Consider the following 27989-nt stretch of genomic DNA (forward strand, 5'->3'; position numbering starts at 1 on the left):
GCCAAAAAGGTTTGGGAACCGCTGAACTAGACGATCAACATCGACACATTGTGAGATCGGCTATTTGAACTATTTTAAAAGGTTTTTCAAAATAGTAAAAAATGTCATACGTTTAGGGATAATGGGTAAGGAGGGAGAGGGCAGGTTTTTGGGCGTGGCCAATCAGAAGTGGGCAGGTTTTTGGGCCCGGCCAATCAGTAGAGGGCGGGGTTAGGGCCCGGCAAATCAGAAGAGGGCAGTTTTTTGGGCCCGGCCAATCAGCAGAGGGCAGGTTTTTGGGCCCGGCCAATCAGAAGAGTGCAGTTTTTTTGGGGGGGGTGCATACGGATGTTTCTACTCTGCCACAATGTTCTGCTTCCCACACACACGGGCAGATGCAAAAGATAAAGATCACAGACAGTGTATTTGTAGCAGGCTAGTCGTTAAGCAGTTTGTTGACGTTTGTTAGCAGCTCAACCACTGAAACCAAAACAAACACAGATAAAAGTAATTACTCACCTACTGCTGCAGGTTCCATAAGTAATCCCAGTGTTGTTCAAGATGCATGGTTTTCATATTGTAAATAATTATGGTCGCGTGGTTTAGCGACGACTACCACTATGAGAGGAGCACGTAACTTTGGGAAAGTGTCATAGTAGCTTGTTTACAACAGAAACGGACTTCCTGTGCACTAACTTCCTCTTCAAAATAAGAGCCACGTGTAATGATTAGTCAACACTAGTTTTATTTCTTAGTCTACTTACAGGACGTTAACATCTCATTTGAGTTCCTTTTGAATGCCTGTCAGATTTCTCTACATAACTATCTCAGCTGTTGGTGCGCAAATGAGCCTTGCATGCCTTTGATCTACCGCGCAGAAAACATTTTGACGACCTATGCTCACCGGTTGTGTGCCCCCCTGATTAATAACATCTAAACATGTAACATGTTTGAGTTGAAAAAGGAGAAAAAATAATAATAAAAACAAAAAAAACGAATGGTTCAAGCCCATTAACTAAGATTCGAGTGCCAACCCTAACGAGCGAACGTTCGAACCCCGAATGTTCGGGGACAGCCTTACTACCCTGATTATATTAACTGAACCTGTATTATAGGTTCCCTGGATGACGGTATCCAACAAAGTGTGCTTTTTTTGGTCCGTTGGATGGGTTGTATGCGACACTGTCTGTGTACAGTAGAGTGACCTGTCTGGTTGATAGTTGTCATCTTCTAATCTGTGACTTTTGAAGGTGATGGAGGAGAAGGACAGGGAGATAGCACTTCTTAATGAACAGATCACTAAGCTTCATCAAATGGAAACGGCTTCCGATAACAAGGTAACACACGTATGCGTATACAAAACTACGTCTGTTTTTTTTTGCATACGCATAGGCTTGTGGTAGTGGATCGTCGTGTGTGACCTGTAGCATCCTGTTATTTTTTTTGTTTTGTTTGTTTTGTATTTAATCCGTTTTTCCGTTGTTCGGTTGCTGTTTGTTTGCTGTTGGATTTCTTTAACTTTTTATTTGTTTGTTGTTTGGTAAGTAGATTCACCGTGTCATGTCCTGTTGTGTGGTTATCGTTTGTTTGTACAGTAGCATGCTTTTTGTAAATCTGTGAGACCCTACGGATTTAAGGGTTAATAATTACTGCATCCAATAAAAGTTCAATAATCGACATGAACAAATTATAAATTGTTTGCCTAAGAATACAGTATCTACAATTACATGACATTTGGTTCAAATTCTTTGGTGGGTCGCAGAGGTTTATCCAGAAACATTGCAATTGTCAAATCCTCAGTCCGTTATGCTGACATCCGCTTCCCACTCTTTAGGAAATGGGTGAGAGCGATGAGCTGATCAAAGATCTGGAGTCCCAGGTGGAGTGCATGCGCAGCGAGCAGGAGCGTCAGAAGAGGAACAACGAGGAGGAGCTGGACCAGCTGAACGCCGTCATTGACAAACTGCAGCAGGAGCTCACCAACATCGAGCAGAAGCAGACACCGGAGGAAGAGGAGGACACCAAAGCCCATGATGCAGAGGGCGAAGAAGAAGGACGGCCTAGTAAAGAGGAATTCGACGAGATGAAGCAGAGAATGGACCTCACCACCAAAGAGCTCGATACCCTGAAAGCGGAGCAGGGTAAACTGTTTAACACGTACCGGCGCTTGAAGGAAAGCGCCACAGCGTTGGCCGAGACGGAGAATCTCGAGAGCTCAGACGGTGACCTCGAAGAGGCTCTCAGGGAGAAAACGGCCGGCCTGGTGGTCATGCAGGCCCAGGTGCAGGCGCTGGAACAGAGTGCCACATCCAGGGTGGACCAACTGGGTCACCGTGTCCAGGACCTCGAGGACCTGGTCAGTCAGAAGGACGGCGAGCTCACCCACTGCCGCCGTCTCGTGGAACAAGCCCACAGTGATGCGGACCTCCTCCAACAGAAGGTGTCGGACCTTGAGGAGAAACTGAGGGAGAGGATGGCCGTGGCACTCGTCAGCCAGGTTCAGCTGGAAGCCCTTCAGGAACAGCAGTATGAGGAGGAGCACAAAGCCAAAGAGCAGAACCGGGACTCTGGGAGACCGGAGGAATTCCACACCTATGACTTTGGTGATCTGGGTATTCCCCGGATGGACTTCGGCGGAGTAGGAAGAGCGAGTCGGGGTCCCACGGGGAAGGTGGTCCATCTGACGGAGAAGCTCCGTGAGCTGGAGGTGGGCCTCATTGGCATGCAGAAAGACCAGGAGCTCCAGAAACAGCTGCTCTCCAGCTCAGAGGAGGAGGTGTTGGAGTATGAGAGGAGGCTGGCTGTGCTCATGGACTTACTCAATCAGATGAGGGCCAAGGCCGGTGCACACCAGAGAACTCCACTGTCTGTCCAGGTACCAATCACACTTGTATCCTAAAGATGAATGCTCAGTGGTTTAATAATGTACATCCGTTCTCAACCTAGGACTTAGGACCTACTACTAACAGTGTTTCTTAATGTCTTTAATACACCATAAAACTTTTAAAATCCAACCGACGGTGAAAAGACTTCACACTATTTACTTTCGCAGATTAGCCAGGCTCTCTTCCATTTTCCCTCAACTCAAACTACAGGTTGACATTTATTCAGATTCCAGTCTTAAAAACCAAACAGGTTTCATATTATCGTGACGACTCTGACTTGACTAAACTATAAGATAGCATGGTGTGATTGTCTATGCCGGTGTCCTGCCCTATTTTGTGCAGACCAATGCAGATCGGTATTATTGGTCATTATGCCTGACTCAGTTAGGCTTTAAATTGTATAGTCTTGTTCTCATTCTGAGAATTGTTTTGTCCCACATGATGCAGCTCTGATAAATCTCTTTATTAATTTTCCATCAGTCCTCCATTGCTGGAGACCAAATGGCCGTGACTGAGCTTCGTGGAGAGCTGCAGGAGGTCAAAGACGAGGCCGCTGTTACCAAAGAGCAGCTGAACTACTATAAGCAGAGCTGCAGTAGGCTACAGGAAGAGCTGAAGGTATGGGACGGGATCATTAAGCCTGATGCATAAATTACAGTAGACTTTAAAGGAGCATTCAGTGATTAGGAAAACCACCCAGTCCGCCCCGGTAACAAAATGTGCACATGCACGCTCTACAGTGGGGGGAAGTGCAACAGGCCAACAGCATGTGCACCAAGGCCCGCCCCCACTCGATCATGATTGGAGGAAGGCCCCTCTCATCCTGATTGGATGAAGGTTTTGCCACCCGCCACCAAAACTGAAACTAGGGTTTTTTGACCCCAGGGGCTCACTGGGGACAGGGAGGATTTCCTTATATGGTCAGCACACTCTATAGTAGGGAGGATTATCCAGAAAAAAAGAAAAAATAAGTGATATTTGAATTAGTCACTGAATATACCTTTAAGCATTTTGACTGCTATTTCTGTGGTTTGATTGAGGCTGTGTTTCATTTTAGGAAAAAGAAACCATGATGGATACATTGAGAGAGCAACTTCAGAGGGTGAGAGAAGAAAATGTTTAGCTCCACTATTAGCATTTCCATAAATTAGGTCCAGTATTATTTGGAACAGACATGAACCTATAAACAATCTAGTAGTCTAATACTTGAGCCTTTTGACATTAGGAAGCATCCAGAGACAGCGAGGGGGCCATGGTGTCGGAGGCTCACCAACAACTCCTGGAGGTCCAGGAAGAGGCTGCCGTCACCAAGGAGGAGCTGAGCAGCAGCAGGGAGAGCTATGACAAGCTACAAGAGCTGCTCCAGGTGTGGACAATGTTCTGCAGCTATAATAATAAGAGCTCTACAAAGACCTTCGCAATCAACAAAACACAAATAAAGTGAAACGACAAGTCTTCTACCTTTCTCGCTTATCATGATACTAACTTACATTTCTATGTCATTCTTTTCTTTCTAAGGAGAGAGAATTGACCATTGCTCATCTTAAAGGAGAACTCTATCGAGTAAGTAAGAACTGTTGCAGTGAATCGCTCTCATTCATATCACTAGAAATATCATATTTATTTAGAAACACTTAAATCCCTTTCCCCTGCCTACCCACACAGGTTGTAATGTCCAGTAAACAATGCGATCTCCGTGCACGCACTCCCAAAGCTCAATTCTGCCCCTTAGGTTTATTCTAGTTTTATACTGAGCTCTATCCAACTTATTCTTTTCTCCTCATGGCAGTAGACACTGTCCGTGATGTGAACGGCTAATGGCTTTGTTATGAATACACAGATGAAAATAAACTCAAGATAAGTCCCTGGTTTTTAAATGCAGAATTTGAGGATATATAAACAAAGTGCATGCATGGTGGTGGATTTCTCACATGGAAGCTCTTTCTATGATCGCTCCTAGTTAAGCTTGACCATTTCTCGATATCTTTCTAAAGAAATGTTAGAAACTCTCATTAAACTCCACATATTTCACTTCTTTAATGTTTTCTATCTGTACTGTACCTCATTGACCTTCTTGCTCTCCCCTCTACCTCCCTTCCCTCTACCAGGCCACCTCAGAAGTAGAAGAAGGGGTCCGTGCCACAGATCTCTTACAGGAGCTCCAGGAAGTCCGAAACGAGGCAGCAGCCACCAAAGAAGAGCTGAACAGCTTCAGGGAACGTGCAGAGAAACTCCAGGACGAGCTCCAGGTCCGCGACCTCTCCATTGCCAAGCTGAAAGATGAACTCCAGGAGGTCCGGGCAGCCTTGGCCAGAACAGTGGGATCGGCTTCTCCGTCTCCTTCTCCGTCACCTCAGCTTCCATCTTCCTCTTCCTCCTCCGCCGCCCAGCCCAAAAGGAAAGGAGCAAAGCAACAGGTCGGCAAGAGCGGCAGCGCCAAAGACAAACCGTCTCTGTCCAGGAAGAGCTCTGCTACTGCCACCGGCCAGTCTGCTGACAAAGCCCGGAGCCCGCCACTAGCCAGCGACTCCCAACGGCAGCAGCATCACCGTGTTGCTGTAACAGACTCGGCCACCCAGACCGAGGCTCTCCAGATGCCCGGCCACGATCTGGGCAGTGTGTCTGCGTTGGATGCAGCCAAAGAGCAAGTGGAGGAGGTGATTGGAGAGTTCCAGGAGAAGATTGACCAGATGCAGGAGCTCCATGCAGCAGAGATCCTGGATATGGAGGCGCGGCATATCTCAGAGAGTGAGACACTCCGCAGGGACGTGCTGGCTCTGGAGGAGGAGTGCAAAGCCCTCAAGGCTGTCATCGACAAGCTGCGCTCCAGTGAGGTGAGGCTGGCTGTGTCTGTGGTCCACTCTAGCTCTAAATCTTTTAAAGATGGAGTGCCACGTTTTATTTCCACCCTAAAACATGATCATCAGGCATTATTATAATATAAGGAGGAAGAACTTTTTCCAAAAAGTGTACAGTATTAAAATCATGCTTTTATGTGGACATGCCCACCAGTTCATTAAGTATGCCTGGTTTGCATGGTGGGTGGTGATCCACCTGAACTGAAGCCGCACCCACAGCTGTAGTTGTATGATAATGGGGTTAGGGGAGGGGCTGATAGTGTGATGGCACTATATTACTGTTTATTTCATTGGCCCGTTTGACTGTCAAGGGTTCAGCCTCCAGGAAGAAACCCTAAATACAAAGTTAATACACCATTGCACATAAAAACGACTCCAGGGTGTCTAATGAAGTACTGTCACCTCATAGACACATGAAAAACTGGACACTGTATGCACATTGTACAAACAACTTGGGGCTTAGCCTTGATTGTAAACCACTCTTGGGTAATGGGTAATAAGACCCACATGTCAAAAACAAGTTCATTGTGCTTTTCATTGGCTATCAATAATATGGATGATTATTTTTCCTAACTCGGTCATGTTGTATATCTTACCCTGTGCCGTGACTCAAATTGTGATATGTGTTCATATTCAATATTTTCCAGGGCCATGCATCAAGAATGGACCGTCCTACATCATTGCACTTTAAAGATGGATACACTAGTGGTAAGTTGCGACACGATCACGAGAGAATTATACTAACTCAATGCCAAATGTCACTGCTCACTGATCTGTTTTCATTAGTGCTGCAGTCACTCTAAATTAAACGCTCTCCCTAGTATGTTGTGTTCTATGTTCCTTAAACATTAGCCTTAATTGATGAAAAATAAAGATATACAACGTTCAAACTATATGCAAATTTAGTTAAATACTATATTGATTTCTACATTCCTGAGTAAGAATCCTTTGTAAGTAATGTCCTTGCTGTGACGCTGTATCGCTCATAATGGAAAGCAGAAGCACCCGTGTAAATAAATCAATGAAACGGCTTCCAAATAGCATTGCAAAGAGCACATCAAACCGTTCTTTCACCTCTGTATTGAGAGTGCTCGTGTCACTTTGCAGACAGCAGTTCGGACTACAGCCAGAGGACTGGTTACGACCTCCCCAACCTGCAGCATGAGTATAGGACGACCCCTGAGGGAGCCAGGATAGAGACAGACGATCCCCTGCCCGACAAAATCAAGGTACAACTGAAACCTGGTATAGAATCCAGCCAAATACAGGATGATGGGTTTGGCAGGTACCCAGGCATAATCTATGTATGTCTATACTTAAATCATATTTCTCAGGAGATTTTGCAATCCATTAGTCCTTGATGATGTACAAAAGGTTTCACAGGAGACTGAATGTAAAGGTTTCTGTGTGTGTGTGTGTGTGTGTGTGTGTGTGTGTGTGTGTGTGTGCGTGCGTGCGTGTGCATGTGCGTGCGTGCGTGCGTGCGCGCTCTCTGCATACTCAGACGCTGCTCCGTGAGGTTCACCAGGAGGGCATGCAGGTGCTGTCTCTATCAGAGCTTCCTGAGGGTGAGCCTCCAAGCCAGCTCCACCACGGCCCAGGTTGGGTCAAGGAGAGAGACGCCCTGCTGGCCACGGTGGACTCCCTGAAAGGCCTCATCACCCAGATGCAGACACATAGGGAAACACAGGTAGAACACTTCAGACTCGTACGTCCGCGCCCGCGGCACGTTTTGAGCTTGTAGGTCAGCGGTTTTCTCCCACACGGGACACCGTACTGCAACAGAGCATAAATGAGACGTTTATAAGCTCCATCTTGTCTTATTATGATGCACTATGAGTCTCCGCTAAATCTACATTTATATTTTATACATATGTTACAGCACACAATATTTTTTATCAAGAGCTGATCTGCTCTGTTTATTAATGTCCCCACTGCGCTACAGTATATTCCTTCCTTTGTATGGTGGTAAATGCTCTCTCTCCTCTCTCACCAGACCCCAGGCGGTGTGGACTGGCGTGGGGACCTCCTGGCTGCCGTGCAACAGGTGTTTGTGAAGGAGCGTAGCGTGTTGAAGAGCGCCCTCTACAGTCAGCTGGACCTACTGGACACCAGTGATGCCATCATTCACCTCAACCAGCTGGAGCGGAGGCTGGCTGAACAGGTAACGAACTAACTACTAACATAAAACATACAATCATGACATGTGGACAATGTTTACTGTATTTTGTCCCTTTGTTGCTATGCTACATTTAAAGAGCATAGGACTGTTCAATAGTACAAATTATTAGTTTGTTAAAAGTTGCAACCTGAAGTTCATTTTTTAACGTAGTAGAAGTTCGCAGCCGCGCTGCGAACTTCTGCTATTTTTGAACAGTTTTGAAAAATCTTGAAAGAAGGTCTTAATGGGTATTAGGATTATATATATTAGGTTATTTCCCCTAATAAACAGACTGTGTGTGCCTGTGTGTTTGCGTTCCTTCTGTAGGATGTCCAGCACAGAGAGGCCTTGGGTTCTCTCCACACAGCAGACAGGTCCAGTCTCATCTCTGAGGTCCGTCAGCTCCGCGCTCAAATGGAGCAACTTCACCAAGGTCTGTAGTTCACAATGCCCCTCCAACCACACCCTCATTCTCCTGCATTTGTTTTCTTACACTAGTTTTTATCACGATATAAGATTAATGCGGCATCTGTGGACAAATTTCTTAATTATTCGATTAACGTACATGAAACTCGCTGTCCCTATTCTGAGCATAGTCATAAAAGGAAGTGGCAGATATACAAGCTCACAAGTTCACATTGCGCTGCGTTGTGGATAATACTCAACTGACTACTAAAGTGCTTGACAGAACGCAATCGACGCAAGAATACATAAGCAACGCTGGGTGAGAGAAATTCCTCCCTTGCGTTGCGTCGGTTACGTCTTGCGTCTCGCTCCGTCGGGTTGAGATCTGATCCCAAGCCAACGCAACCAAATTGCTTGCGTTGCGTTCCTTGTGTCGAGGACACCCTGCCCACCTGGAGGCAGCAGAGAGCAAGATTTTGTTTTCCTGCTCTGCTCCTACCACCGAAGCAAGACAGAAGCCACTCCGTTGTAAAAAATAAACAATATCTCACATTATTTCACTGGACGCCAACATGAAAGTTAAACAGGACAATGCTGGACACAGGACACAGCCTGATGCAGTGGGGGCACCTGAATCCATAATAATGAATCTCCTACTTGTTGTGGTCCAGGCCTCCAGCCTGCAGTGTTGGCGCTTGATGTGGAGGAGCAGAGGAGGAGAGGAGGTCCCGGAAGCGCAGCAGAGGCTGACAGGCTGCTGATGGAGGAGCTGAAGGGAGAGCTGGCACAGACTAAACTGGAGCTGGAGACCACATTAAAGGCTCAGCACAAACACCTCAAAGAGCTGGATATGCTCAGGTTAGAACTCTTTCTCTCGCTCTTTCTTCTCTCTCTCTCTCACACACACACACACACACACACACACACACACACACACACACACACACACACACACACACACACACACACACACACACACACACACACACTCCCCATTTCCCATCCCCTCAGTATGGTGTAAGAGCAGAATGGCAGCCATGTGTATATGATCAACTATCTCAACTTTAATTTAGCACTGTTTACTTTTGGTTCAGACACACATTAAAAGTAGTTGTTCATGTTTAACATTTGAATATTCCACACAAATGGTTTACAATATCTCTAACATTGGCTCATCCTCCTGTGAGGACTTATATTCTTAGAAGAAGCTCTTTTCAGCAATCCTCAATTTGGACTGTATGCTTGTTTGGTCAGAACAGCCGCTAGTAAGCATAATGTCCTGTGGTCAACAGGACGGAGGTGTCCCAGAAGGCCTCTGAGGTGCACGCGCTCACCGACCAGCTGTCAGAGGAGCACAAGAAGAGCAGAGAGCTGCAGTGGGCCACAGAGAAGGAGAGGTGCAGAACTGGAAGGAAGGAGAACAGCGAGCGAGAACAACTGGAGGTAAGAACTCTGTTCCCTGTGTCAGTGTGGAGTTGTGACGTCCTGACGTCACTCCATCATCCCCTGGTTCGCAGACGTTTTTCTCTATGGAGAATAACATTGGGTTTCTTAAAATCGTCTCATAAGCATTGCCATCCACAACGAAAATGTATCTAATTCGGCGGCAGTAACATTAGCGATTTCTCGCTGTCAATTGGTTATTCATATCAATATGAGTCAAACGGACGGGAACATTTGTTTATTTTTGGAACACAGTTCTTATTTGACACTGTGAGATGGAGGATGACTGATTTGGGCAGTCACACCTGGCCTGAGTCAAACTAGAACTGAAGCTGGGTGTGGCTGCGCACCTGTTGTGCATGGACTTGATCGGGCACAACAGGATAAATCAGTCATCTCCACAAACACTCGAGGGAGAACGTCTGTCCGGACAGTGGAGAGCTATCGCCTCTCCTGTGTAAAATGTCATATGTTGTGTTATTCCTTGCACTGAGAGGAATGGACCAGTCTACTTGAGAAAGCTGCCCTGTGTTGAGTCCTTCCTTGCCCTGGGTGGTGACTAGTCGGTCACAGATACGATATAAGAAAAGTCTATTTTCAAATTCAGAATGCGGAAAAAAATCGCAACCCAGGTACTATAGGATGTGTAAATTACGTCAGAGTTCGATGTTCTATTCTCACGCACACAGACAGCTCATAGACAGCTGTCACCTAGGAGGCAGACATAGTAAATGCAAATAGAAATCCAAGTGTCAATGATCTAAGTTTTTATTTGACCTACTTGACCCAGTATTCTTTCCAAAAACCTGTGTTCTGATGTCATCCTGTAAATGCTGAAAGCATGAACCCATCTTTTTTCCCCCCAAGGACCTCCGTCTCACCCTGGGAGAGGAGCAGAGTTGTGTGGCCCAACTGACCTCGGCTCTTGAGCACGAGCGCCAGGCCTGCTCCCGGCTCTCCCAGGAGGCTGAGCAGGAGCGTCTGGGTCTCCACCGACGTCTCCAGGAGCTTCAAGTGCAGCTAGAGACGGAGCGGGCCAAGGCTCAGGAGGTGAGGAGCGCCCTGGGGAGAGAGAGGGAGCTACGCACGGGTGTCTCCTCGGAGGGCGGTGTCTCCACTGAGGCAGGGCTGGAGGAGAATGGGAGTGGACGGGAGGTGCAAGAGGAGGGGACCGTTCTGGGAAGGCTACAGAGGGAGCTGGATGACAAGCACACACAGGTAGGAGAGCTGACATTCACAACATAACTGATATGTCTGGGGAAATTTTGTTGAATTGAATGAACCAGCGCTAACAAACCTACGCCTAATGCTTTGAAAACAAATCTTGGTACTAGGGTTGTCCCGATCAGATCGGTGATCGGAAATCGGCTTCGATCACATGATTTTCAAAAGATCGGAATCGGGGAGACAAGATCGGATTTTTGTAAATCTCAAAGAAAGATGTACAAGCAATAAGATTTTGTAAAAACTGTTGTGTTTATGCTAGTTGTTTTCCTTCTGGTCCCAGTCAGAGATCATCAAACAAAGACTAGTCACACTCAGAGGCGTGAAAGACACCTATGATGGAAACAAAGGAAATGCAACCTCCGCTATGTACTGTATGATGACATAGGTGTCTGTAGTACACTCTCTGAATGAGAGAGATACTCTTTAAGAGTTTTAACTTGACTTCAGTTTTTGAGGCACGAAGTACATTTCCCATTCCCATTCACTTCCCGACACAAAAGTCACTTGTCCGGAGCAGGGGTCATCAACATGCAGGCTTGTGATGGGCATTTTCCTCAAACAAAATGTTTGCCACAGACATACAAAATGACAATAATATTACCATAAATACAAAATGCATACTAGTCCAGTACTAGGCACGATGAAGAGAAGCACACTGTTCTTAAAGCTGTGGGAGAGTGGTTTGACCTTCACACTTTTTATTCAAGCAACGTGAACTCGTGAAGTGGTTTTAAAAGGTGGTTTCAACTAGCTGGTTGCTATGGCACCAGCTAATGGGGATCCTTAATAAATAATAAAAATCAAATCAACTTCTTCACATTCTATATTGAAGTGATTGCTTCAACAGACAATCAGACAGTGGCAAGAATTGAGCAGTTGAGACAAATAACCATAAGTCCAATCTAATGATACATAATGTATAAAAATCATGGATAAGTGGTCAGGACAAAAAGGCCTTTTCGGGGAGGGGTCAGAATAAATTGGTTATTCGTCTCAACTGACGTCAATATAATTGTCATATTGACGTCATCCACCGGCCATTATAATAATATTATAATAATATAAAAACAGACTGCAGTGAGATTTTTCGAGGCGCAGTCATAGGCATGTTCTGTATCCGCCACTGTTTGGTACCTGTTTTAACAAGGTTTGTATACCTGGCATTAGGGAAACCCAGCTCTCATCATGGTATGTTAAAATCAGGCATTCATTGGCATGGAAGAAAAAAAATGTCAATGGTTCTCAGCAGTGGTGTTTCTGGGTGTACTGACACCCTAGCCCAGTGGTTCTCAAGGGGTCCTTGAGAGGGTTCCAGGGGATCCCTGCAGCAAAATTAGCTTATAACATCAACATCAGTTTAAACACTTTAAACCTATTTTATACATCAGCATATACAACGATGGACAGCAGGCATCTTGTCTTGATGATTGTTTTTCCATAAATTAATCTGGCATCATACTACAGTATGTCATTTTCCAAATGTAATATTGCTTTTACTTTAACTCGCAATTATTTTTTCATGCATTCCCCATAAATATACGCTTTGGCCTGCATGGGCCTTCATCAGGGTCAACTGTTTGGAGAGGGTTTCAATAATACACATGGTTTTGAGATAGCAAAAGATTTCGGATGCTTCACTCTGTTCATGTTGGTTCCAATATTCACACTTCCATGGTGTTAAGTGCAGGCCAGTTACTCAATGATCTGTTGGCTAATATCGCCACCTAGTGGAGTTTTCCCCTCAGTTTTTCTTTTCTTTTTTGAAGTTACTGGTAGGACTGAATTGACGAATAGGAAAGTGATCATTTACATGAAATACAATCACCCACATTAGAATGTAAGGCTTCTCACTTAACATATTATTTTATATGCTTACTGTACATATCGGGTTCATACGAAATCTAAAATCGTCAAGCTTTTGTTTGAAAAACAAAACAACAAAAAGAAAACTTGGCTGAATGTCCAGTACCATGGAAGGGGGGGAAATACTAATAGCATCACCTATGCGTACTGTATTGTTGACTGTGTGTACTAAAAGGTGATGTTCTGGCCCGGGCCAATAATAGTTGTATAAAAAGGTAAAAAAGGTGATGTTCTCCCTACTGTAGGTGGTCCATCTCCTGGGTGAGGTGGAGGTAGTAGGTACTAAAAGGTGATTTTCTCCCTACTGTAGGTGGTCCATCTCCTGGGTGAGGTGGAGGTAGTAGGTACTAAAAGGTGATGTTCTCCCTACTGTAGGTGGTCCATCTCCTGGGTGAGGTGGAGGCCCAGAAACTGGAGGCAGCGAGACGAGAGGAGGAGCTGAGCTTGACGGCTCAGCGGTCGGGACGGGGCCAGGAGGCGCTGCAGGAGGCCCGATCTCAACTGCACGGCCTGGAGGCGCGGCTGGAGGAGTCCCAGGCCCAGCTGGAGAGTGAGGTGGAGAGGGGCAGGAGTCTGGAGGAGGAGAAGGAGAGGCTGGAGGAACGGGTGGCACAGTTGGCACAGCCGAGAGCCGGAGGTGGAGCAGATCACCTTGATGGTGGCTACAATGTGAGTGTCGACCCTCGTGCAACCGTACAACGTTGACTGAGTGTTCATTTAAACTCGTGTTGGCTTAATACTATGGAGTGGATTTTACAGTGTTGATACATCATGTACTCCCTCATAAATTCATCATGTACCGTTAAATGCGGTTAAATGCGTTTTAATAACTCCTTCACAAAACTGTTAATAACACCGTTCAACAATAATGCTTCATTATAACATGGTTTAATAATGCAGTGTTTGTCTAAACAACAACAGGCTGTCAGGCACAACGATTCCGTCGACCGCACCAAAGACTGGGTGCTCCAGCAGAAGAGCGGCGACGCTCCTCCGACGCTCCACTCTGCCTCAGCCAGCCTTCTGGAGGCCACCAGGACCGCAGCCTCTGGAGGACCACATGTCAGCCTTCTGGAGGCCACCAGGACCGCAGCTTCTGGAGGACCACATGTCAGCCTTCTGGAGGCCACCAGGACCGCAGCCTCTGGAGGACCACATGTCAGCCTTCTGGAGGCCACCAGGACCGCAGCCTCTGGCCCTGCATGCACTACCGACAGGATCCTGGGCAAGCTGCACACGGTTGCCTCCAAGATCCACACTATGGCCAGCCAGGCCACCGGAAGGTAGTGATGGGATTTATTTTATTTTATTATTTATTTTCATTCTTGAAAGCATGTTAAATGCCATTGTGTGTTAGTTTACATGGCTGTCATGTTGGGTACAGCATAAAATCCAAGCAGCACAGCGGCTGCAGCCAGGTGCTCCGAGCCTTTGATTAGGCAGTGGTCTGTTATAGAGCGGAGCGGTCATTATCCAGAAATAACACACCGCTGAATTCTGCAATTGACCAATCAGAATCAAGCATTCAACCAAGCCATGTAATAAATGCCCTTAACCCATTTTGGGCGGGAACCCCTTTTGGTGTTAGCATTATGTTATGCTTTAGCTATTGATAAATAGCAGATCTACAAGCTCGTAGGTCTGCTATTTTTGAAAAATCGAAGAACCACTGACATAGAAACATGAAAAACATCAGAAAACTGTCAGGATGTAGAAAACATTTTTAGAATCTGATCTCAGGTCAAAATGGGGTTAAGGGTCCATTTGGATCACCCCGCATCACATGTTGAGAAACGGTGACATAATATGATGAGATTGATAAAACATTGAGATATGTGTATTGTGTAATTGTTGAAGGAAACACACATTTGTTTTTCATTTGATAATCCATAATTATTGAAATATTATATGCAGGACACGTATTGAAGCTACAGCTTGCGGAAGGTGCATGAAATATTTGACTGATATCTGTGATATCTGTGTTTATATAGTCTAACAGAGGTCAACAGTGAAGACCTGTCTTGGTTGCGGTCCAACATCAATGAGGTCATCACTATGCTGCAGCAGTCCTCAGAGTTTCCCTCTGCCCCTGAGGTTAGGATGGAAATGTTTGGATTTGAATTGTTATCATGTCCGCGCTGTGACTCTCCCGCCTTGTTGATTGACAAACACTAGGTCAGAGTGGTCTGACCTAATGTTTTATATGTAACTGACTACACTTGACCACTGAAGGCTGTACTCTGATGTGATTATGATGTTTGTTTTTCTAAGAACCTGTGACTTGATGACATTCGTATTTTCCCCTGGGCTTCTGCTTAAAAAACCTGAATTAAAAAGATTTTTAAAATAAAATAAATAATTCCCCAAATAATGGTGATAATGGAAATGTCATTATCTTAGAAAAACATCTTCCTAAAACAGTTGCTGTTTATGGTTTATCCTTATTGTTTCTAATCTGTGAACTATATTGAGTTCCGAATTGTATCCAGGTTGGGTGGCGACAGCTCATCCTCTGTATTTGTCCGTCTCCTCAGAGCACAGTCCTCCAGCTGGGAGCTTCCTCCAACGCCTCCAGCTCCCTGACGGAACGTCTGCTGAGGCAGAATGCAGAGCTGACGGGCTTCGTCAGCCGTCTGACCGAAGAGAAGAACGATCTGCGGAACCAGATACTCCGCCTGGAGGAGGAGCTCCGTCGATACCGCCAGGCTGGCCTGGGATCAGGAGACGGCGTAAGTGTATCACAGATGTATTTAGCTATAAAGCACTAATGTACCTAGATATAGGCAGGTCTCTGAATCTGAGGACGGAGTAAAATAAGTATGCAGTATGTATATTTAACAGCTCACGGACAGCTAGTCTTGCATTGCCAGACTGTTGCCTCTTGCAATTTTGCAATTCCAATTATTATCTTTTGCAAATCATTCAATCAATGGAGAAATCAACTAACGGATGTGAGGTACTGTTGTCAGTTACAAGAAAAACAATTATGAGAGATAGAATAATTACGTGAGCATGATTTAGATTTGTGAGATATAAAGTTGCCGTTTCAAGAAAGAAATCAATTCAGGCCTGCCTTATTTATTTGTATTATAGTGGCAGACCTCACTTAAGTATCCACATTTCTCCTTGTAGTCTGGCAGCAGGAGAGGGACAACCAAAGACCCTGCAGGCAACCTGCTCTCCCAAGAGCGGGAGGCATGGTCCCGGGAGAGGGAGCGCCTGGAGAAGTCTCTGCAAATGACCCAGGCCCAAGTGACTCGCCTCAAGGGAGAGATCAGGACTGAAGCCTTGAGAGACATGACTGGACCTGAGGCTGACAACGCAGCTCTGAAGGTTAGCTTCCTCATGAACTCACACATTGACTGCAGGTGCTGAGTAATTAACAAGGAACACCTCTGTTCAGTGTTTGGATACCACATACAACACGGCAATATATTTAGTGTATTTTATTTCACCGCTAGTTAAATTAATTGACCCGTATGTGTCCAACTTTCTGGTTGAATATGCATAACTGACAGTGCCCAATACTGCTTTAGTGACAGTTAACAACAGCACCTCCTCACCAGTTAAGCTAGTAAATAAAGCAAACATGATGCAAAGACTGCTTGCTTGCAATATGTCACTGTCTGTGTAAAAAATAGTAACAATGCATTTTCATTCCCTCCTCCTCTTCTCCTGTCTCCAGAGGATGTATGGGAAATATCTGCGGTCGGAGAGCTTCCGCAAGGCACTGATCTACCAGAAGAAGTATCTGCTATTGCTGCTGGGAGGCTTCCAGGAGTGTGAGGAAGCCACGCTGTCACTAATCTCCCGGATGGGCGGCCGGCCGTCATCCTCCAGCCTGGAATCCCTCAGCCAGCGCCGCCGGGGCCTTACGCGCTTCCGATCTGCCGTCCGAGTCTCCATCGCCCTCTCCAGGTAGGCAACACATGGTCTGTGGGGTCTGCAGGTAGGGAATACAAGTATGCTCGCTGTGCATATCTTTATGCTTTAGGTGGAGATAAAAGCACAGTAATGGACATTGCAGCAGTGTGTAGATGTATTCTTAGACAAAGCCAGTTTTGTAGTATTTTGTAGTATTTCTAATCATCTTATTGTCATTATCATCTCCATATAAACAAATGAGATCTGGATTTTTATTTATTATTTAATTTTGTTCTGTACTTACTTATTAAAAGCCTTTGTGTATGTGTATTTACCTTGCCTTTCAGAATGCGTTTTCTGGTTAAGCGATGGCACAAAGCAACAGGGACGGGCTCCTTTACCTCCCCCAGCATCAAAAAGAATGGAATCGGACAAACAATAGGTACATTTTAGGAAAGCTCAAGTCATCCAGACAGTACAGTCACAGACTGTCACATGAAACCACACATTTCATTGACAGGGGTCTGTACTTTGGTCCCATCCGTTTTTTCCCTCTACACCAAATCTCATCTGCGATTCTTGCAGATCTGAGCTTGTTCATCTGCTATTTTCCCCCGAACATTCGTCTATGTTTGCTGAATGTTCCCGGTTATGACATGCCCAGAATACGGCTTGCAGTTAATCAAGGGCTGATCAATTAATTTCTTGGTGGTTCCCAGGCATGGAGACGAGGGAGTCGCCCTATCATCTCCACCCAGGGAGTGTGGATGTTTATCGGGACAGAGGTGGAGGAGGGGGAGGCTGTAGCAGCAGCAGCAGGGGGCGTAGTGGACGAGAGTCACCCAGATCTGCTGTGTCCTCACAGCACAGGTACGGCTACTCACTACATTGTCAAATCACTGAGTGTTACTTTGACTAGGAGAGTATGTAAATGGAACCAAACTGGACTCTGTAAGGGGTTATACTATAGCATTCATACTATAATAATGCCTGCCCTGGATATGTAGCTCAGAAGAGATGCACAGCACATTCTTGAATTGTGATTCACCTGTTACAGTAGTTTTCTTAAGTGTTTCGTGAACATTTATTGAAATAGTTTTAATAAACCGGACACGGTGAATATAGGTTTTTGGGAGTTTTAGGTAAAAAATAGAGATGCAACCAAATTTCCGTTTTTTCTCGGAAAATCAATCGGCTGAGTGAGTGACAAATTGGAGTTAATATACAGTAACCTGCTTTTAGTGCTCGATTAATGTTTCATTCCACAACGTGGTGAAAATAGACCTTCACAACGTGTCGCGCTGTGAGTTTGTCGGTCGGCTATTTCTGACATGCAGCACGTCGTGCAACGAAGTATGAATCGTTCTTCAAGGTGTCATTTGTTGCTGTTGTTGAACAGATATCACTTGGCTGTGGACGCTGGTGCCCTGAGCTGCTCCCACCTGCAGAACTACGACCCTGACCGTGCACTGACCGACTACATCTCCAGACTAGAGGCCCTGCAGAGGAGGCTGGGGAGTGTCACGTCAGGTAAGTGTGTGTGACGTTGTTGGTGTGTACAGAATAATCCGCTTGAAAACACTCAAGTAAAAACGGTTTAATAGACACAACGCGTCCTTTTTAAAAATGTGTTTTGTCATATGGGACTCATGTACGGGTTAAAGGTAGTGCAACAAACATGTTAGATTTACTGTACATAGTAGGTCATATCTAGACAACAATTTCAGTTCTTTTTTTCTTATATAATTATATGGGAATTACTTAAAAGCAAAGGTTCTGAGAAGGTGGCTGTACAGGTAGCAGAATGGAATTGAAGGGCCATGAATGGAGGAAGGTGGTAGCAACTGGGTACAAGAATGGCCTATAAATATATGCCATTCAAAGATATTTCTGTTTGCAATGCTCTGAAAGCTTTTCTACTGCTAACTGAGAAATTAAATGTATATTGATGATAAATGTTTTGGACCTGGTACGAATGCTTAAAGGGATAGTTGAGATTTTTTGAACTTAAGTTGTATGAAATACTTGCCATAGTGGTTGCAACTGTATTAATTGATTGCCCGAGTCCTGTGGTGGGGGTTCTGCTCTGGTTTTGGTGAAATATCAAGTAGTTCCGGTCATTTTGTGGGGGGCACTGGGGGCCACGCAGTAAAGTAAATTAATCCACCAAACTAACGTAATTTGTATTGTTGACCTATTTCTAAAATATTAGTGCAACTTTCGTTCTTTTTGTACCCCTCTATCACACAGAACTATGTTTTTTGTGTCCATATCACTACGCCCAAAAAATAGTTCCATGTGATAGAGGGGTCAAAGTTGAACGAAAGTCGCGTAAATATTTTAGAAATAGGTCAACAATACAAATTACGTTCGTTTTGTGGATTCATTTACTTTTACTGCGTGGCCCCAGTGCCCCCCACAAAATGACCGGAACTACTTAATATTGACCAAAACCAGAGCAGAACTCCCACCATGGGACTCGGGCAATCAATTAATACAGTTGCAACCACTATATTAATGGCAAGTATTTCATAAAACTTAAGTTAAAAAAATCTGAACTATCCCTTTAAGCAACATACCACCTGGGTATAAAAGCCTTCTTCAGTTAGGGTTAGGCTCTTCATGTGTAACCTGACTCCGCCAGATGGGGCAGCAGAGAGTACACTGTGTTCCTCCCTCGGGAGGAACTCTCTGCTGCCCCATCTGGCGGAGTCAGGTTACTTCATGTGCCCTGTTCAAAACATCCCAGCCTGCCAGAATGTTTACTGTCATTCGCCTGCTGTCTGTTGTGTCCAATTTTCCAAACCTCTCCCAAAGAAAAAGAAAAAAATCAAAAAGGTTTCCTTGTATTTGTTTATAGGGCAGATCTTCTTCCACTCCTGACATCAGAATCATGAGTATGTGAAAATGGGACGGGGCAGATTTAGAACAGACTGAAGATGTACTGTATTAACGTATTTATTGTTTATGCAATTGCATATGTACTGTTTTCACATATTATTTGAATTTTCAAGCGTTTAAAAGGATCTGTTTCCCTGTCTTTAATGGAGGAGATACTCATAGGTTTCTCATCATTTGCATTCTCTGTTTCTCCACAGGGTCTTCTTCATTTACTCAATTGCACTTTGGCTTGAGAAGATAGACATTTCTACGTTACTTTGGAACTGGCTTGAAGAAACTCAGTTGCCTTTTCTTGTGCTGAGCGTTCTGCTGTTTTGTATCATTATGGTGTGGACAATATATTCCATGTGGACCAAATCCCCCCTTCCTTTTTTTGTTTTAATGTATGACATCTCATAATCAGGCTTTTGTCGCCAGCACTCGGAAACAGCTATGTTTGTAATTTGATCTGCCTCTTTGTTGTGGATGAACTGCAATCGTATATATTTGTCAAATGCTAATTTAAAAAACCCTTAATTAATTTATACTGTGTATGTGTTGTATGGGTGGAACTTTATGTAGAGAATGTTTGGCTTCATTGTTAAAGAGGCTGCTACTGGATATTATACACTACACTGTGTTTTGTTTAGCCCGGTTTCTCAGACAGACTACAGAGGACATTTGTAGAGAACGTATTTTTGTAACGGGTAGCCTCTTTGAATTTTCTGGGTATTTTGTCAAAAACTGAAATAAAGATGACTATAATATTTGAAAGTATATCTCTTTTATTTCCCTCAGGTTCAAGCAACAAATAATATTTTTATTCAACTTACTCCACACACAGTGAAATCAGTTTTGTCTAAATCAACTTAATTAATGAAGGAAAGTATGGATGGAAACATATCGTTAAGAAACAAATTAATGGTTGTGACATTGACCATGCAATGGTATTCATTAATTATGGAGCTCAATGACAATATACTAAAGCAAACAAACAACCCAACAACAAAAACAATTGATGCAGTATAAGGGCCAGGGCCTTGATTCAATCACCAGAGGGGTTTCTCCTCCAGCAAGGCACTGAATCGGGTCAAAACTACTCTACATTTCTGAAAAGAATTCACATTGTGAATATCAATACCAGTGACATAATGTACTCTCATTAACAGTCTATCCACCTCCAGTATTTATCTAGTGTGTGGACATTTTAGGCCTTGTATTGAATCATGAACATAATTAACCCAAAATGCCACAAACGTTTCACATCTTTCTAGACAGGATACAGCACAATCTAGATCTGGGGTGTCAAACTACTGGCCCTAGAAGCTGGCCATGCTGGCCCGTGAGATTGTGAAGGGGAAAAAAAGGGGGGAGAGGGGTTCTATTTATGTATCTGTTGCAGCAGTGCTCTCCCGTCTGCCACTGCCATGCTGTCTAATCTGCCATTGAGCATTGAAATCAATGGAGGCAGCAGCTAACAACCCGGTGTGTGTAAACACACTCAAACACTTGGACTATTCATGATCAACATTGTTTTTATAGGCAGTGCTTGAATTGGGCAAGTCAACTCATTGGTACAAAGAACCAGTGTTGCAGAATTTTCCCACCTGAGCACCCATATTACTTGTAGTACTACAGATGTTGGGAAGCAATTGTGCCTGTTTCTCCAGCACTTTCAAGGCTGCCTGCGGCTACCATGACTGAGCAAATCTTGCAAAATGAATTGATGGATTTTGTTTTGACCAAACTCTCACTTGAGTTTCAAAGTTAGATACAGTGATTACTGCTCTGTATGGGTGAGGTTTCAAATCTGTCAGTACAGAAGAGTTGGGTTGGGGGACCATTATTGAACGTACACCACACATGCACAGACAAAAACTCATCAGGCCCACACAAAGTTGCATTTTGGCCAATCTGGCCCGCGACATAATATGAGTTTTGACACCCCTGATCTAAATCATCTAATGTTCAAGTCCCATTAAGAGTTTGTCTCTCTCTCTTTGAAAACGAGCAGAAAGACTATCCGCATGTCACTATCCCTCGACTCCTCCAGTTGCCTCCACCTCCAGCTCAGTGTTGCCTCCTCTTGTATCTGATAACAGGGTTGTTTGGGGTGTGTATCATTGTTGTGTAGTTGATCGTGGGGAAGTAGCCATCCACCAATTCGAATTCATACTTGCGCAGCATGGTTGACCAGATGGTTTTGATTTGGACGTAGGCAAAGTTCTCCCCGATGCAGCGGTGTCGGCCTGCAAGGTGGAGGATCAGAAAGAATTGTTTGTATCATATATGTTTTAAAGTACAGAATTGATTTATCTGCCTGCAAGATATCTTAGTGTTTTTGTTTTTAGAGTGCTGCAACTGGTCTCACGCACTGACAAACCCCATTAGCCTAGTTTCTCTATTGTGGGCATAAAGGTGAAAATGCAGTGAAAAGCGAATACACCAGTTGTAACTCATGTCTGTTTTACTAAGAATTGAGGATTTTAGTGGTAAGTAAGTAAACTAATTAATCTCACCAGCACCAAAAGGCACGTAGGCAAACTTCTCCCCGGCAGCATAGTTGTCATTGAGGTAGCGGTCGGGGTTGAACTCCATCCTCTCATCCCAGGTATCGTGCAGACGGTGGTTGACCGTGGGAGACACACAGACCTGGTGGCCCGCTGGGATGGTGTAACCTGATGCCGTCTGGGGAAAACAGCATAAGACATAGTTATTTAAAGCGGCACATGATCGTGTCATGTTTTTCACTTGAAAATCTGTTTCTGTATTTTCAACAAGTGATACCATCATCATTATGCCAATTGTACAGTATACTTTTAATGGCCTAAGAAGCTGTGGTGTTAAGAAAATATGCTTCTACATCAATGGTTCTCAAACATTTTAATTTCAAGGACCTCCATGACTGAGAGTTGCAGACCTTTAAGAGAACCCTGAGGGTCCCACTGTTCTACACCATAAACTAAAACGGGAAGTGTTAACAAGGAATCATTTTTTAATCACGTTATTAATGACAAGAAATTGAGTCATGATAAACGTGAAAAATGAATCGGCCAGATAATGACTTGTTTGATTGTATGTAGCCTTATACTGTATATTCTTTTCATTCATTCACTAAATTCAGTTATTCATATCTCATGGCCAAACAAAAGGAGGCACAATGCATGTAATCTGATTCCATCGTAGTGACCTGCTGTGGGTATTACTAAAGTAGAGGAAGTAGAACAATGGTTAACAGCAGCCCCTAAAGCGTAGTTTTTAGAGCGTTGCAGAGAATAGTCTGAATCACCCTGTTGCAGGTCGACCGATTGATTTGCAAGAGATTCAACGTGTTGAATTGCTAGAAACGCAACATATTTCTAAAGTAATGACATCAACATGTCCCCCCTCTCTTGCTCTCTCTCATTCACACAATAAAACACTTTTAACCGCACCCACCAGTCTGTGAGAGAGAGGGAGAGAAGAAGAGAGCGAGCAAACAAGAGCAAGTGAGAAGAATTTAGGGAGTGTATACCGGTAGCTATTTAATGTTTTCATATGCAAGCAAGAAGACGTAAGGGAAAGTGTATAGTTATGGCTAATGTTTTTATATTATATCCTACAATTTATAATATACACAATATAATAGGCTGACATGCAATGAAATCAGTACATTATCTCACCTTTATGTGGACAGTATTAGTATTATTAAAACAGTTTGGGGGATTCTGTGGCAACTGGCAAGTGGTAGCGAGTTTCACCATGGCACATAGCGAGTCATTGGTCTGAACTAGGCTTCGGCCTCACTAGATGGATGTTCTTACCTGAGTTGAGCGGGCCATCCTCATCATGGTCATGATGGGTGGTCGCAACCGCAGGGTCTCCTTTAAACAGTGGTCCAGCAAGGTGAGGTCCTTCAGCTGAGGAGGACAACAATGAACATTGTTAGGAATACGTAAGCAAGTACTTTGCACTACCTTCCAATATACCACACAGTCATGTCGAGAAAGGACTGCTTATCTTACAGGCAGCAAGGGCCAATGTATGCTTGGAGTGTAACGTGTCAAATGATATAATGTAGTGTGGCAAAGAGATATTTCTCCACGAAATGTTGATGTCGCTAAACAATCACACATTGTCGGGCATATGGAATGTAGGTCAAACATTAGTGAAGTTTCCCTTTAAGTCTTTTAAGGACTGATAAGGAAACCTTGTTGTAGGCAACGCATTGCGGATGTGTCAGACGAGTTAACTTCCCATGTTGTCTTGTCAACTTGGTGCCGGTTTTCTAGTGTGTAGTTTGTTTGACTTATGTTGGAGTGGCTGACTGGATGGCTCACTGAAAGAAAATGACATGCAAAGTGGCTGCCAAGTGGGGTCAGCAATGGAGCTTCTTGTTGAACTCAAAGCTTCAGACATGTTTATCTTCACACGCATCAATGCCGTTAAGAAGAAGCTCCAACCCTTTGCTCCCATAGAATAGAAGTGAACGGGGAAGGTGACGTTTCTGACGCTGCATGAAGCGAAGAGTGACTGTCCCCTAATTCTCCCGTTCATAACTGAAGTGAATCTGAAATCACCTGGTTTCCACATGGACTGGACATGGACTTTTAACCTCCATTATGATGAATTCCTGTTCTGTTCTTTGTCTATATAGAAGTGTCTATTTGTACGTCTCTAAATGTTTTGATGAATTGAACATGGTGGACCCTCTTGTAAACAAGTGTAATGCTTAATTGGGGCGTCCACTCGCAGTTAACAGCCTTTGTATTGAGTGTGTGCTTGAAATGTACTGTAATTCTGCAAACTGTTAATAAATATTTCAATCAATCAATCAAAACTGTCTATTTCATGGAAGAGCATTTGTGCCATATTCTATACACTGTGTGTGAAACAGAATTCTTAAGAGAAGGCTGCTACTGTGTCGTTTCTTTCTATAGTATGTAATGTAGGTGCCAAATACAAAGAGGGGGCTTTGTGACCAGTAGACTTGATTCTTGACATAAGCATACAGTACCTGGTCCAACTCCAGAGCAGGCAGGTCCTCTCCGCAGGCGGTCTTCTGCTCAGCGTAACAGCGGTTCTGGATCTCCTTGTTCTTGGCCAGGTAGAAGCCCAGCCAGGAGCTGGTGGTGGACGAAGTGTGTTGACCTGCCAGGAGGAGACCTATCAGCATCCCTGCTATCTCACCGTCGTTCAGGGGTTTTCCAGTCCTGAAAATAGAAAAGATTGTGATGTTTCAAACATCATTCCCTAAAAGCTCAAATAGCTCTGAGATTAAAACATCCTTTGTGGCAAATCATTTCAATAAGCAGTACAAATACACACTCAAAGGCCCTTTTATGAGATGTGTTACAGTGGGGTACAGCCTTTAGTTCCGACACTATTATTAGACAGACAACCTACCTCAAACCCTAACCGCAAGCACGGGAGCAGCGCATGTTCGAGCGCTAGTGTCGGACTAATGCTCCGTCGGAATTACCATTGGATCCCGTTACAGTGAACCAAATCCAAACACAGATGTATGCCATTTCTTTCCATTCTGTTAGCCATGTCAGCTTTTATTGGTTAATTACTGTATGTATGCTGTCAGTGTCGAGACATTATAAAAGAAACTGCTACAATGTTGTTATGTTAACAGTAATACTGCAGTCATACTGATGTATTTCAAGACTACATGATCCATGTGTACTACATTATTCATGTCCTCTTACTTGTAGGTGGCATCAATAAGAGTTTGCAGGATGTCATCCACTTTCTCATTGGACTTCCTGCGTTTCTGAATGACCTTGAAGAAAATATTCTTGATCTCTTTGTGAGCTCTGTCCCTCCGCCTGTCAAGAGAAACAAGTGCATTTTAATCATTTTGTCCAAGCCTAATAAATGTTTTTTGTTTTTGTTGAAAACAGACTGTTGTTCTCTCAAAGAAAATGGAAATTATGCTTTTCTGAATTCAAATGTTTCAGTAATGTTTTATTAGTCTAATGTTATAAATATGTCTTTGTAGACTTTGTCCTGTGTGTGAGGGAAGAGTGAATGAACCTCTGTCACTTGCCCTTGCCCTACCTCAGTGGTTCTCAAAGTGGGGTCTGGGGACCCCCAGCCCCCAGGGGTCCCCTTGAAGGGGTTCCAGGGGGTGTCCAGGTAAATGATTGATAGTCTTAGGATCCAGGTCAACCCTTATTGGTCTGGGAGTCCATGGCATGGACTAAATGCATACCAAACTTGAAATTAAAAGGTTTGTGAAGCACTGTCCTACCTGAAGCTGGGCAGGGGCAGCCAGCCAGGCAGAAGCCAGGCCTCATGACTGAATCCTCCATCCAGATCAGCGTAGAGCTGGGCCACATGCTCAGTCAGCATGCTGCGGATCTCCTGCCCATGGAGACAAGCGCTGGCTGTCAAGATGATCAGCTCAGCCAAGGACTCAAACAGATCTGATGAAAAGGAGACACATGGGGGCAGGCTAAGTAAGAAACAAAGTTTTAATTAATCTAATAAGAGAAGTGTGTTTCTTTTGCTATATTTATAGTTTTTACTTTTTATGTATCAAATCGATTAACCTTTGAATCATGCTTTTATGCTTCGTTGTACAACAATGTTAAGCAGAATTAGTGAAAATAGCCACTCACAACACGTCACATTTTAGATCTGCAATTTTTTTTACATTTCTTTAAAACGTTTCTTCTATAATGACATGACTAAAATAGGGATTGATTATAAATCAATTATTTTATTAAATTATGAATTGATGAAATCCATTTGTTTGATCAACTGTTGCAGCCCTAATTCTGTGATTTCTAGTATCATCATATGATATGGTGTTGCTCGTCGAAGGTAACTGACACGGTTCTACAAGGAAGTATAGATTAGGCTTCTGGTTCCAAAGTGCTTTACAATGACCCAAATCAAAGCGTGCAATGGCCCGGGGCTGGGAGGTACCGTTGCAGTAAAGAAAGTTATATTGAAGGGATGGTTAGATCAAAATGACCTTACTTGTCTCTCCACTGTCTCCCCATCTTTCAAAGTACTCGATGGTCTCATCCTCGATGATCTTGACATGATGTTTGAAATGAGCGATGTTCAGCCCCGTTTTCAGCATCTTCTTCTGTTCCAGAAATATCTACCAAAATGATAATGTAGCAGATGAGGATCATATCTGTTTCTCCTAAGTTAGTTATTCAACTTGAACTTACTGTGATTTTACCAGCTACAGTATATTTGACTTACATGGTTTGGTACATCGTAGGCAACCCCCTTGCCAAAGACCGGAGTGGTCAGTTTAGAGTAGACATCTTCAGCATTAAGGTCTTCATTCTTGCTGTTGAACATCAGTGCAGCTGCGTCACTTCCCACCAGGTAGGTGAAAGTGCTGCCCACCATTGTAAAACTAAATACAGGCCCATACTGTGAATAGACCACAAAGAAATCAGGTTTAAGATCCTCAAAAGAGTAAATAGGGGGGGGGACTACTATAGAGAACATTTTAGGCCTACTGTATCTTAAAAAGCTTTAATTATGAAGGTGGGGGTATTAGAGACTATTATATGCTACTTTACAATTTCCTCCCCAGTCCCCAATAAGGTTCAGTTATGCATGCCTTTGAAGTTTGAATGCACTCAAGACTTAAAAGCCTAAACTTTACTCATGTACATTACTTACTTTTTCATATGCGTTTTCAAGGAATTCAATGGGGCTTTTCCCAAATGCAATGGCATGTCCCAGGAATGGAATCCAAGAGGGGATGTATGGTGGTGGTTTCTATAGAATAAAATAAAATCTCACTGGTTCGTTATATAAACATTTATATTTTGTGTAGCCTACACTATCTGTATAATCCTGTATTCTGTATGTTGTATTAACTTACCACATTATTGTCCAAAGTCTGTTTCAGTAACAGTTTAGATACATATCCTATAGTCAGTGTAATCACGGAGGCTGCCAGGACCACTGATGTCAAATTGTCGCTCACTTTCCCGACGGTGTCTTCAAGCAGCTTGCTGCTGATCTGATATAAAGGCATCGCCATTGGATCAACAACAAAAATACCGACAAGCTAAAAAAAATAATGTTAAAGAAATAAGATGAATCCGTTGTTTTTCCTCATAGACGATGCTCCCTACTTCTCCCAGAGCAGAGACCTTGGAATAACTTCAGTTCTTCAGAGAGATACCATTGCATGCAGCACAAGAAGTTACACTAGCATGCAAAACAAAAGTACTGTTAAAATGACAATGAAGAAGCCGTTGGTAATATTTCCTCCAGCCTGTGTGTAGGCTATACCTGTCAATAAAAGTCCTGCCCCCGCCTGACCAAGTGATGCTTTCTATTGGCTGCCGTCTTCGTGTCCATCAAATAGCTTGTGCCGTTCTACAGTATGATTGGCCGCCGCTACCTGAACCCATGTCTGGCTATATGATGTCACTACTTGTCATGGCCCATGGGTGG

The 27989-nt window shown here is 43.9% G+C and overlaps 2 protein-coding genes across 6 annotated transcripts in view; one reads left to right on the forward strand and one right to left on the reverse strand.

Moving 5' to 3' along the window:
- The window catches only part of akap9 (A kinase (PRKA) anchor protein 9), a 92065-nt gene extending 71733 nt beyond the window's left edge, over nucleotides 1-20332 (forward strand). For 3 of the 5 annotated variants that reach the window (XM_079523010.1, XM_079523013.1, XM_079523012.1), the window contains 25 exons: nucleotides 1230-1316; nucleotides 1814-2854; nucleotides 3345-3482; nucleotides 3922-3966; nucleotides 4090-4230; nucleotides 4383-4427; nucleotides 4973-5698; nucleotides 6370-6430; nucleotides 6830-6951; nucleotides 7227-7412; nucleotides 7719-7886; nucleotides 8211-8316; nucleotides 8960-9146; nucleotides 9581-9731; nucleotides 10599-10949; nucleotides 13197-13490; nucleotides 13743-14104; nucleotides 14813-14915; nucleotides 15356-15550; nucleotides 15954-16154; nucleotides 16507-16739; nucleotides 17033-17127; nucleotides 17405-17555; nucleotides 18085-18215; nucleotides 19784-20332. In XM_079523010.1, the coding sequence (XP_079379136.1) occupies nucleotides 1230-1316; nucleotides 1814-2854; nucleotides 3345-3482; nucleotides 3922-3966; nucleotides 4090-4230; nucleotides 4383-4427; nucleotides 4973-5698; nucleotides 6370-6430; nucleotides 6830-6951; nucleotides 7227-7412; nucleotides 7719-7886; nucleotides 8211-8316; nucleotides 8960-9146; nucleotides 9581-9731; nucleotides 10599-10949; nucleotides 13197-13490; nucleotides 13743-14104; nucleotides 14813-14915; nucleotides 15356-15550; nucleotides 15954-16154; nucleotides 16507-16739; nucleotides 17033-17127; nucleotides 17405-17555; nucleotides 18085-18215; nucleotides 19784-19827 (5364 nt within the window). In that variant the 3' untranslated portion in view covers nucleotides 19828-20332. Of the gene's footprint in view, nucleotides 1-1229; nucleotides 1317-1813; nucleotides 2855-3344; nucleotides 3483-3921; nucleotides 3967-4089; nucleotides 4231-4382; nucleotides 4428-4972; nucleotides 5699-6369; nucleotides 6431-6829; nucleotides 6952-7226; nucleotides 7413-7718; nucleotides 7887-8210; nucleotides 8317-8959; nucleotides 9147-9580; nucleotides 9732-10598; nucleotides 10950-13196; nucleotides 13491-13742; nucleotides 14105-14812; nucleotides 14916-15355; nucleotides 15551-15953; nucleotides 16155-16506; nucleotides 16740-17032; nucleotides 17128-17404; nucleotides 17556-18084; nucleotides 18216-19545; nucleotides 19583-19783 lie in introns of all 5 variants that reach the window. The other 2 variants (XM_079523011.1, XM_079523014.1) reach the window with 2 other exon arrangements.
- Nucleotides 20333-27831, reverse strand: cyp51 (cytochrome P450, family 51). The gene is made up of 10 exons (XM_079523015.1): nucleotides 27409-27831; nucleotides 27204-27302; nucleotides 26772-26948; nucleotides 26538-26664; nucleotides 25804-25978; nucleotides 25259-25378; nucleotides 24562-24757; nucleotides 23369-23464; nucleotides 22085-22253; nucleotides 20333-21814 (listed from the first exon to the last, which is right to left on the reverse strand). Exons 1-10 carry the CDS (start codon nucleotides 27568-27570, stop codon nucleotides 21636-21638), a joined length of 1500 nt encoding a protein of 499 aa, XP_079379141.1. The 5' UTR covers nucleotides 27571-27831; the 3' UTR covers nucleotides 20333-21635.
- Between the last annotated feature and the right edge of the window lie 158 nt (nucleotides 27832-27989).

Source organism: Electrona antarctica (genome assembly GCF_951216825.1).
Source record: "Electrona antarctica genome assembly, chromosome: 15".
Classification (NCBI taxonomy): Eukaryota; Metazoa; Chordata; class Actinopteri; order Myctophiformes; family Myctophidae; genus Electrona; species Electrona antarctica.